Source organism: Polistes canadensis, unplaced genomic scaffold (assembly GCF_001313835.1).
Source record: "Polistes canadensis isolate GaletaPanama2010 unplaced genomic scaffold, ASM131383v1 scaffold_7, whole genome shotgun sequence".
Taxonomy (NCBI): domain Eukaryota; kingdom Metazoa; phylum Arthropoda; class Insecta; order Hymenoptera; family Vespidae; genus Polistes; species Polistes canadensis.
In genome coordinates this window covers 830,826-843,115 of record NW_014569554.1, presented here as the reverse complement: position 1 = coordinate 843,115, position 12,290 = coordinate 830,826, and the positions used below count along the sequence as shown (strand labels likewise).

At 27.7% G+C, this 12,290-nt stretch overlaps 1 protein-coding gene across 7 annotated transcripts in view; it reads right to left on the bottom strand.

Annotated features, from left to right (window-relative positions):
- Positions 1-2,794: 2,794 nt before the first annotated feature.
- Positions 2,795-12,290, bottom strand: part of LOC106790608 (regulating synaptic membrane exocytosis protein 2) — a 71,454-nt gene continuing 61,958 nt past the window's right edge. For 5 of the 7 annotated variants that reach the window (XM_014755645.1, XM_014755662.1, XM_014755670.1 and 2 more), the window contains exons 19-22: positions 5,354-5,441; positions 4,881-4,960; positions 4,657-4,764; positions 2,795-3,304 (exon numbers count right to left, since the gene is read on the bottom strand). In XM_014755645.1, the coding sequence (XP_014611131.1) occupies positions 3,003-3,304; positions 4,657-4,764; positions 4,881-4,960; positions 5,354-5,441 (578 nt within the window). In that variant the 3' untranslated portion in view covers positions 2,795-3,002. Of the gene's footprint in view, positions 3,305-4,656; positions 4,765-4,880; positions 4,961-5,353; positions 5,442-10,320; positions 10,468-12,290 lie in introns of those variants that run through there. The other 2 variants (XM_014755686.1, XM_014755695.1) reach the window with 1 other exon arrangement.

The following is a 12,290-nucleotide window of genomic DNA, read 5'->3' as shown; positions in this document are numbered from 1 at the left end:
ATTTCCGTTCACAATAATATATATATATATATATATAATATTAATTAATATTGTAAAAGATCACGAAGATATATTAAGTATCTTTAGGTCATATTATTTCGTTAGAATTATAGTGTCCAATATTTATCACGTTTAGATATTTTTTATCACTTATGTCTACTTCCGGCGGGGTAAGCGCAATTCCGGATCTCTCTTTTCTTTTTCTTTCTTATATTTTAAGACATTAATATTTAATATATATATGTATATATAATATATACATAAATATATTTACATCACGTTGCGCCATTGCTTTGGTCTTGCTTTTTAAAATGGATTGAAAAGTTTTGACTTTAATATAGAAACGATATTTTTTTCTTTTATTTAACAATAAAAAAAATAAAAGAAAGATAAATTTCTATTTTTTTTGTCAAGGTTCAAAACTATTCGATTTAACCTCGTATATATTATCATTTTTTACACACACACACACAAAAATTAGAAATATTTAATAAATTAAATAAAATTGTTTTCACGTGAAATACTATTAATAATTTTGTCCTCTTTTTAAATTAAAAGAATAATGCAATGGCCTCTCTCTATTTTACGAAACTTTCATTATCAAACTATCCCTCAAAGAATACGCACACACCTTACGCTGTATATCGTATTAACTACAAAAATTGTGCGACCTCTAATAAACACCAAATTTCTCGTATAGTTTATTGGAATTAGCTGAGAAGTCTCTCGACTCTATTTATTAATTTTTCTTTTTTTTTTCTTTTATTATTTTTCGTTTTTTAATTTCTTTACTCTTCCATACCAATGTTTTTCCATCTTCTTTTTTTCGCATTTAACTCTCTTCCCTCTCCCGTAATTATTTATTATTCATTAATGTCTTTTCAACTCGACCAGCGAGAACATTTGTTTATTTATTTATTTATTTAATTATTAAATCGATTGTCTTCAAGTTTGCAATGATTTAAAGCGAGAATCATCGATATCATATTAATATATATTATATATTTTTATAAATTTCTCTTTTTGTTTTTTTTTTAAAAAAAAAATAAAACAAATTCAAATATTTACGATAATTCATATTCTACAAAAATAAAATTTGTCGTTTTAAATCCGGATGATCATTGATTGTCATCTTTTCATTGTAATTTAATTAAGAAAAAAAAGAGAGAAAAAAAAAAGTGAAATTAGATTCTAACGAGACTCGAAATTTAATATTTCAATCAAAATAATTTCGATAAGGCTTATGAAAATCTCGTTCGAGTATTAAAATTATCTTTATCCCATTAATTTGATTTTGATAATATGTTCTCTCTCTTCTCTCTCTCTGTTTCTCTTTCTCTTTTTCTCTCACACATAATCTTTTTTATATAATATAGGAAAAAATGGATTCTCGTAATATATGTGTATATTTGTAATTTTCTCGAGATCAATCATCTATGGATAAACGATCGGTCCCCTTTCTCTTATATAATATCTTCATTTTATTTTTATCTCTCTCTCTCTCTCTCTCTCTTTATCTCTTTTTGCTTCTTTTTGGCTACGATAAAACTGGAAGAAAAATAATTGCTTTTATCGATTATATTATACTCGCGTTTTTTTTTTTTTTTCAAACATTATTATTGCTGAAACTATCATACAAACCATGGGGTTCTCTCAAATTTTTCCACTCGGTAACCCCCTCCGTTTACTCGAGCAAATATTTTCGTAATTTTGGGTACACAAACTTTATATTATTTTTTTCTTTCGTTATCGTAATCTCACGATAATCCTATACGCTTAGTATTGCCGAACTGGTTTGAATTAATTTTCAATCATTTCGCGTCCAGGAATTATGTAGTTTTTCTTTAATTTTTGCGACCCCATAAGAGATCGGGAGTCATATCTTAAGAAACTCTAACGTAGACACGTTATTTTTTGTATTTATTTATTTATATATATATATATATGTGTGTGTGTGTGTGTGTGTTTGTTAATTTTTCTTATTTTTTTTTTTTTGTATATTTATGTATATTGCGAGAGAGATGTCGATCATTAAAATATATTCGATTATTTTCACGCATATATATATTAATGATTAATTTTATATATAAATTATTATAATAATTATATATAATATATTTCATTTACATAAAATTAATCATTATTATATTTATTTATATAAAAAACTGAATTACACACACGAATTACATATATGTATATATATATATATATATATATTGAATAATTTCTTTTAGCCGGTATATTTGTATGTAAATTTCTTTTTTCTATTAATTATTTATTTTAAAAATGTTATAAATCTGTCAATTTATTTCATGTTGTTGATAGAGGAACACGAATTGGACGCAACATTATGGTGAAAAGCATTGAGGAACTTAATACATTTGAGCTTTGTTTTCGATCATTGTGAGTAGTTAAAAAAAAAAAAAAACAAAAAGAAATAAGAAATGAATAAGAAAAAAATTAAAAATGTGACACAATTATGATTGTCTTTCGATAAAATTGCATAGAATAATTGTCACGATATGATTGTCATCGTCTCGATGTCAAAATTAAAAATTAAAAAATTCAATTGAGTTTTATTTTAATTATGATATATTTATATAAATAATTACAAAAAAAGAAACAAACAGAAATATTAATCACTATCATAGATAACAATTCATGAAAAAAGAAATAATTAAGATCAATAGAGAAATTCTTGTTATTAAATATAAAATTCGTCAATATTAATGTGCCAATTAAGAAAAAAGAATATTCAAATAATAATTAATTACGAAACCTCACACGGTGATCTTTTTTTTTTGAAGAAAAAAAAAAAACAAAAAAATAAAAAGGAAACAAAGAAGATAAATAAAAATATTTAAAATTCGTACGAACGATTCGATTATCCAGAATTTCCATCAAGAGATGATCTTAACGACGGATTCTCCCTCATCCTTGAGTAAAAGACTAAGCCTGAGGTCGAGTTCGCCAGCTTCGAGAGCCCATTTTTCCCTTAACCATCATGGCGAGTCAGTCGTTTGTGTGCCTAAAGTATGGATCGGGAAGAGAGTATACCAATCTACGGTCAATTGTGTTAATGGCAATAGCTTAAGGTTCACTTCGGCGCCACCCAAGCCTTGATTACTCTCGAATCCTTGTTTTTTTTCCCACAACATTATTAGAAGATTTCTATCGAGTGCATCGCAGATGCTGTATTTCAAGGTCTGCCGATATTGAGGATTACGCGTGTGCCGAATCACTCTTGTTTTCCTTTTCTGCAGCCATCTTTCACCGTCCCGTAAATATGTTTTCACGTAGGTATCTACAATTAATATTATTTTAAACTGTGAAACTTATATAATTTAAGAAAACGGTTAGATTTCATACAAATTACAAGAAATGGTAGGGAAGAAAGAGAGAGAGAGAGAGAGAGAGAGATAGATAGATAGAACTCATAGTCGATCGACAGTTGAATAAGATTCTAGAAGGTTCTAGTTTAGTGTTAGTTATATTGTGTGTGTGTGTGTGTGTGTGCGTGTGTTGTATGAGATACATCGATCGATAGTTACTGCGAGAGATGCGTTTGTTTATAGATTGATGATGAGTAGGGATATATAACATACCTTGCGAGTGTTCGACATACCTTAAATGATTGTTAACCCTTTGATTGGTACGGGCGCATATATGCGCCCGGCAAAAGCTATCAGTGTGGCCTATGGTCGAATATCATTCGCGAATCGCTTCAACTTAGAACAGTTCGCAATCAAAGGGTTAATTAATCAAAGCTAATGTATATTGTAGTCTAAAAGCAAGTTCAACGTACCGTTCTCTTCGAAATTCATCGTTAAACTGGCACGTTGTCTTCTGTAAAAGTTCTTTTATTGAATGTTGTTTATATGACTTTCCTAATAAGGAAATTCTATGATATTTATTACGCGAATATTATTTTTGTTATGCGTATGTACCATATAAGGAAAGTCTCATATAAACAATATTTAATAAAAGAACTTTTATAGAGGACAATGACTCAGTTCAACGGTGGATTTTGAGGAAGACGGTGCTCCGAACGTATACTCAGTGCTTCTAAATTACAATACACATTTTTGTCGATTAATTATCAATTAATTAAGGTAAATCAAACACAGTACTGTACTGTACTAATATTTTGGAGTGTTTAAATTAAAAAAATATTTTTTTTTCTTAACGTTCCCGCGGCCAGTGATGACTTTGTGAATTGAACATTTTTATCTAATAATATATTTAATCGAAATTGTTTAATATTATAGAAGTATATTAACGGATATGTTATTTTGTTGATAAATGTATTTTGTATTTCTCTCTTATAAGAGAAATGATAAAGAATTATTTAATTGTATATAAGATTTGTGAAACTTTCGAACATGTTTGTCTTATGAAAAAAAGATAGAAGATAAAAATATATTTTATAATAAATATGTATCGTAGGGAAATTGGACATTAAAAAGAAGTAGAACTTAGTTTTTTGATCAAATTTGATCTTTCTTCTTCTTTCTTAATATCCAATTTCTTCTTAAGTTCTTTTTAATGTCAAATTTCCCTACGATACATATTTATTAATAATTTTATTTTTGGACGAGAGAAACAACTAATTGAATATTTTATAATGTTTAAAAATATTTGGAATTATCTTTTTACCGGGTTCATCCTTTTCCTTAGGGCAAATGTCCCTAGCACAGATAACTTCAACCTCGAGAGTATTCTTGCTGAAACAAAAACCTAGCTGCACCTCGCCGTTTTGTGGACCTAAAAACAACAAATACTCGTTTATATATATTTTTTACGATCATATATATATATATTTAATTTAAAAATATTTCGAAGAGAAAAAGAAAAGTTTAATTGACTGAATGAAACTTTACTATTGATCATTTTGATTCCTTTCGGTAGAATTTGACCTCTTCCTAGTGTCCTGTCGAAACCATTCTCAGCTCTTGCATAACTGTAAACATTAATATTGCATATTCAAAAATTAGTATGTAAAAAATTTTACAATATATTATTTTTATAATAAAAGTTCAATCCCCAAATTTAACTTTAAAATCTTAACACATGATAAAATGTTTATTTCCTCATATTGAAAATAATCAAATATATAATTTATTTTTATTATAATTTTTTTTCAAGAAGGAACAACATTACGTTAAATAACATTCTTATGTAAAAAAAAAAAAACGTATAAATTTTTTTATTTTATCAATTTCAGCTGAATTAATATATTTGAGAAAATGAAAATCAAACAAACATTTTCTTACACCTGATCGCGAGGGAAATTCTCCAAAATTTTTTTTCTTTAATTATTACATAGAAATAAAAATTAATTTATTTAATTTACCTCCATCTATCCTCCTCATCCAATTCGTTATTTTGATCCAAGAATCTTTCGGGTATATCCATAACGCTCCCTTTGCGCTCACCCCGTCCTGTGTGATTACAATAAATGTTGCTTTCTTTTACTTCAATCGATTATCCAAACGAAAATTTATATTACAACCTGTATGTCGTATCAGATATTTAATCAAAAAAATATCAAAAAAATACAATTTAATACAAGCGAATTTCTTTTTATTCATTATTACATTTTCTCGAATAACACGAGCAATGAAAATCATTTTTTTTTTCCTTATTAAATTTCTTATCAATTCATTCATTCATTCATTCATTTATTTATCTATTTATTTTTCTTATAGAGAAAAATATTGAAATGAAAAAAAATAGTTTCATTATATTTAACAAATTTTTCTTCTGTGCGATTGCTCGAAGTTTTACTTTATCAAATAAATTACTAATACATTTTTAGTTGCACGCAAGTGTGTGTATGTGTGTGAAACACACCGACACAAAGGTTGCATGTTTTTTTTCTTTTATATTTCTTTCTTACTTTCCTCCTTACTTTCTTTCTTTCTTTCTTTCTTTCTTACTTTTCTAATATTTTCTTTCTTATTTTTCTTTTTCGTAATTTTAATTCTTTTTTCACTATTTCTATTTTTGTAGTTTTTATTATTTTATTACTCATGACGTAGAGGTACTACGTTCGTTAATTGAATCTCCTCTCTACCTAGGAAATCGTATATTTCTCGCGTCATCCAAGTAAAGCTTTTACTCTCTACTTGTAAGGCAACAAAATACGATAGCGAAGCGTGTTCTCGATGAATTAAATACGAGTGTTATTATAACAATATATCGATTTGATTATTATATCGTAAATTAACAAAATTAAGGAGAGATCCAAAAAAAAAAGAAAAAAAAGAAAAAATTCTCTAATTTTCCTATCCATAAAAAATGTTTCAATCAATATTTTACGTGTTCAACAAATATTTTATTTATTTTGTATTAATTAAATATGTAAGAAGAAAATGTCTTTAATATTTTTTTCGTATCATTTAAATGTTAACACAAAATTTATTTATTTAATTTTTTATAATGACATTTTTTTTAGCAAGAACAAAAACAGCATGTATCTATATCAAAATTATCTATACATTTTATAATAATAATAATAATAATAATAATAATAATAATAATAAAAATAATAAAATTTCAGTAAAAAAGATCGAATAAAAATAAATGAAAGATTATTATAATTAAAAAAAAGTGATTCCGTCGAAATTCATTCGATTTTAGTTTTATTATCTTTCGTGGTAACTTCTCTCTCTGTGTCTTTCCACAAATGTGTGTGCGTATATACGTAGATATGTACGTGTGCATACGCGTACATTAAATACGGATTAATCATTTCAAACATGTTTTTCAAACTGTAAAACGGATTTAACGTTCCGATCGTTTTCCGATAACATAGTTACGGAAAAATAAATCTTTCATCGGTGGTAACCGTTTGACCTGGTTTCCAAGTTCTACCATTTTTAAAAGTTCTTAGTCAAGTTTTCTATGTATGCACATAATATTTATATATGTATGTGTATGTATTGTATACTACGATATATATAAATATGTTGTCCTGCTATTCTATTCCACGAGATTAACTACGCTAATTTAAACGATTTAACTTGCTAACATTAAATTCATTAATAATTGAACATTTTAATTAACTTGTTTGGATTATATATATATATATAATATCAAAATAAGATGTTAAATAAAAGATAGAGAGAGATCGTTGTTTAAATTAACTACTTCAATATCTAAACTATAATTTTTAATTTCTAATTAGCAATTTCTAATTTCTAAATTTCTAATTTCTAATATCTAATCTCTACGAAAACTACATTTTTGGGATTAGATAGATTAGAGCATTCCTTTGAATCTATACGAGCTGCAAGATGCGAATAGAAAAACATACATTACGTCAAATCTTATGGGTACCTCTTTAAAAATATATTCTTCGATATTTATTATATATTTGTGTATATATGTATCATTAGAAATGATGATTTGTAAAAAATAAAAATTGGTCGAGAAAATAAAAGAATAAGAGAGAAGAATATATAATAAGAGAGTAGATTAGAAAGAGATAGTTGGTTAAACGATTTAAGAGACAATTAAAAATTAGAATTCCTATTTTATTCGAGGTACCCATATATATTACCATGAAAAAAAAAATAAGAAATACTAATTTCTATTATTCACATTCTGAGATTAGATTTATCTATTCCTACGATAATAAGGTAACTACTGTGTCATGCAGATTTATTATAACCGTCGGACGAATTTCGTTTTTTTTCTTTTTTTTTTTTTTTTTTGTTTTTAAACAAATTAAAAATAATATATTCATAAGTTTATTATAAGAAACACGAAGTGGGTCAACAAATTTTTATCTGAACCAAAAGTACTTAAAGATGATTTTTAAAATTCGTTACCTTTTTAGATAAATTTTCATATTACTGATTAGATTAATAGTTTAACGAGCAAAATGTCTTAAAAAAGCATAATCGATTTCTTAAATTTTATTTAACAAAATTTTTAACTCGTTTAGAGAATATTTTCAAACCTAAGTTCCAATGAATCTTCTATTATAAAGATTTCAATCTTACGACAAATCTCTTACTAACAATAAGATTTCTAATTTGTTAAGAAAATATTTTTAAGGATAATAATAATAATAATAATTCGATTGTTAACACTAACCAATTGTGTAAGCTAATATCATAAATGTATATACTTAGAATAAAATAATTCAAACAAATTTTGTTTCGAATAACCGATTGAAAAAGAAAACTTGTTTCAAAGGTCGAAATACGTACGACGATAGTGTGTGTGTATATGTGTGTGTGTGTATAAATTGTGTATTCAAAAGTCGATTGGCTCCTTACCTAAGGCTGCAACTGCAGGTAACAACTGGTAGCAAGTGGCTAGCGATCAGAATATCTATGAATGCTGGCAGAGAAATTGCTAAGCGAATACTCTTAACAAGCGTTATACTGCACTAACTTTACGTACATACACATATATGTATATATATGTATATATACATGTTGCTTATAAGAAGAAAATATATTTTTTCGTATATATATATAAACATCTTGTTTATATGAAAATTACAAAAAAAAAAGTACAAACAAATGCAATATTTTTTATATATAAAAAATAAAAAATAAAAAATATATATATATATGTATATGTATATACAGGGTGTCCGGTAATTAGTAGTACACGCGAGCACACAGGTGATGATTCTACTTGAGAAATTAAATCGAAAATATAGAATAAAATTTGTTTATATAAGAGTTTTTGTTTTTGGAAAATAATAAGTTTGAACAATTGTCGAGTACGCGTGCACTTGTTGATTGAGCTTGCAACCCTGATAACTAAAAAAAGCTTCGTTCGATAAGCATAAGAGTAGAGAACCTATACAAGAGATATCATCATGCTGAAAATGTTTATGAACGCTGTATTAAGAAGCAGAAAAGTGTTTTCCGAAATATTCGAAAAGTAAATTAGCGAAATCTTTCGAGAAGAAATCAAATCAAGTCCATGTGTACTTGATCAATTTTTCAACTCTTTTTCTTTTGTTTTTTCCCAAAACAAAACAAAATTAATAGCGATGAACAAATATTATTCTACATTTTCGACTTAGGTTTTCACGTAGAATTATCTTTTGCTCACGTTTGTATCACCAGTTAGAGGACTATTCTCTGTATAATGACGTAAAAGTGATACTAAAAGTGTAGAACAGGACGAAAACATAATCGTGGGGGTGTAAGAAAAGAAGACTTCCCTATATTATTGGTATACAACTCCATTCTTATAGATTAGAACAACAATAGTGTTTTTTGGAATATTTTCCATTTCATTGTTTCACTTTTCTTTTTTTGGTTATATTTTAAAAAGTCTAACCTGTCTGTTATAATACAGAAAAAGGATCGTAGAAAGGAGATCAAATAATAATAATAATAACAATAATAATAATAATAATAATAATAATAATAAGATTATTGTTTTGAATAATTTAAAATTGGGTATTATATTATTGGAAGAGCATAATAATATCTAGTTAAAAAAGAAGGTGAAATTTAAAGTAGTAAAAGAAGAAGTAGAATTATAAGGGTAGAAGATTAACATTTATATAACAGAGTATACCTTCAGAACGGTTGGGGTAGTAGTAGTAGTAGTAGTAGTTGGGAAGCTAGGTTTTAGTAATAAAAATGTTAAATTTTAATTAACACACTTTACCTACCATTTGCGAATTAAACGAATATCTAGAAAAACCAAGTAACAGATTGATGCAGAAACTATAGAAAATTCTTCTGTAATATCGTAATACCGATCATTTATGAGAAAAGTACGTGTAGTTCGACACAAGTCGAATCAGTAGAATCATATTATAGAACTTTCTCTGACAATGAATCTAAACAAAAGTTCATTTGATTTATTTCAATTCATTTCAATAAATCTAAATAATCAAAAGAAACAAACTATCGAACATTATTTTACCGATAATCATCTTTCCATTATTAGAATTCATTTAAAATGGATTAATACTATTAGAAGAGGACAGAGAAAAAAAAACAAAGACACTGTTTTATGTATAATAATTAATAGTAAAAGTATAATTGAACGCGAGATCCGTTAATATTCGTTAAAACAAATTAATAGATTGTCCTTGTCAATAAGTGACATTTGATATTGACTAAAGTAAAGGTAGGTAAAGTGTTAAGATTAATTGGATGGGATTAAGATAATTGATGGGTTCAGATTGAGAAAGATAGATAGATAGATAGATAGGTAGATAGATAAGTAGATAGATAGATAGATAGAGAAAGAGAGGGATAGAGAAAGAGAGAGATAGATAGATAGATAGATAGAGAGAGAGAGATAGAAGTGAAGAGAAACAATGAGTCTTACCGGAAGCCCATAACGGCGGACGACAGAGTCTTGCGGTTATTTAACGAGGTGGTGTGGAGTGCGGCAGTGGAAAGGATGAGGCCGATTTACCGGTCCTCGGAGACACAGGTTCGCACTGCCACACAGTAACTGTTGGGACTACGCATTCTGTTGCAGATCAGGTGGTTGGTAGTAGTAGTAGTAGTAGTAGTAGTAGTAGTAGATAGTAGGTAGTAGAGGTAGTAGATAGTAGTAGTAGTAGTAGAAGTAGAAGTAGATCAGTAGTTGATTTGGTTGACAGATCGGCTTCGCCATATTGGCCCAAGAATTAGTTCGTAGATAGTCGAAGGGGTGTCGTTTGATTTTTCGTCATAGTGTGGAGTAGCAGATTTCGCCGTAGAGATGGGACGGGCAACCGTTTTCGTACCGATCGAATCGTTTTAGTTCGATTCGTGTTATTTTTCATTCGTTTAGATTCATTCGCGTTCAGTGTATTAGCGGAAGAGAGCCGACCGAGAAAGGATAATTATTTAAGACAATCAAGATTGTTCTAACATAAGTATTTCAGAGACACACTCAGCAAGTGATATTTATTAACGACCAGCTTGGCTTTTTAATCAACATTTTTCACACGACAGCGGATAATAATAATAATAATCATAATAATAAATCACATAATCTCAAATGAATAATAAGATAAATAATGATAATGAAATAATAATGATAATAATAATCATCGGCTTACAACATACGTCGAAGATAAGCGATCAACACATTACTACTTTTTGCCTTGGTATTAAATGTTTTTTGTGTGTGTGTGTGTTTTTTTTAAACAACTGACCATGATGATTGACCTTCAAGTGTCACAAAAGGAGGACAAGTGTTGGGTTTATAGGAAGTTGGGATATTTTAAAGGAGACTCATCATTTAACATTAATTAAACTTTGCCTTCTTCCTGGAAATTTTATTACTTTTTTTTTTCTTTTTTTAAATTGCAAGGCTGTTTTTAATACCCGAGGAAGAGGAGGAGGAGGAGGAGGATGAAGATAAATTATTAAAATTATTAGACCGGATGTCGGTCAATTGGAAAGCTGCCAGGCAGAAGGAGCAGCAATTAGCGGCAGGCAAACAATTGGCGCAACACAGTGAACGCACGTTTAAATATATCGGTGTAATTTGTTATGTGTATAATATATATGTATGTGTACGCGCGCGTGTCTGTATAAATGTATTTACAGTATGGGCCCAAAAAAATCGATTAGTCTTTTTTTCATAAATTTTAAATAAATACTTTTTTTTTGGTTTTTTTTTTTAATCAGATTGTCAAACTCCAAAGGCCTACAGCTTAACACATTACTTATCAACGGCTGATTGTTTTACTTTGGCCAGCATTTATTGACCAGTAGCTTAAAAATGGGCCTTACTTCAATATTATTATTCAACACATTTTAATGTTTTATCTTTTTATCAAATATTATTGTTTCTAGCAAATAAAAAGACAAAAGTACAATAATTATATTTCTATAACTTTACGAATATTGTGTTATTGATATAACTACCATTAACAATTTATTTTTTTTTACCCCACAAAATTCACTGATGTTATTATCAAATAATTTCGATTCAAAATTGGCCAAATGTTTTCGTTGCCCGATAAGTAACGTCTCAATTTTAAAAGCATAGACGAAAAAAGAAATACATCTCTCGACAAAAGGAGTAATCGATTTTTATATTTATATCACGTCGGAAATCATTTTTCTTTCTGCCCAACGAAAATAAAAAAAAAAAACAAATCTTTTAAGGACAATTTTGCATATATATATATCTATCGTACGAACAAACGAATAGTAGACGAGAGTAACAACAGAATATTGTGTACAATGAATTGGACAATATTTTTCCTAGCAATTACGATTAAGACGAACGTGTTTATGAGAGAGCGAGCGAGAGAGAGAGAGATATCTATATATATATATATATATATATATATA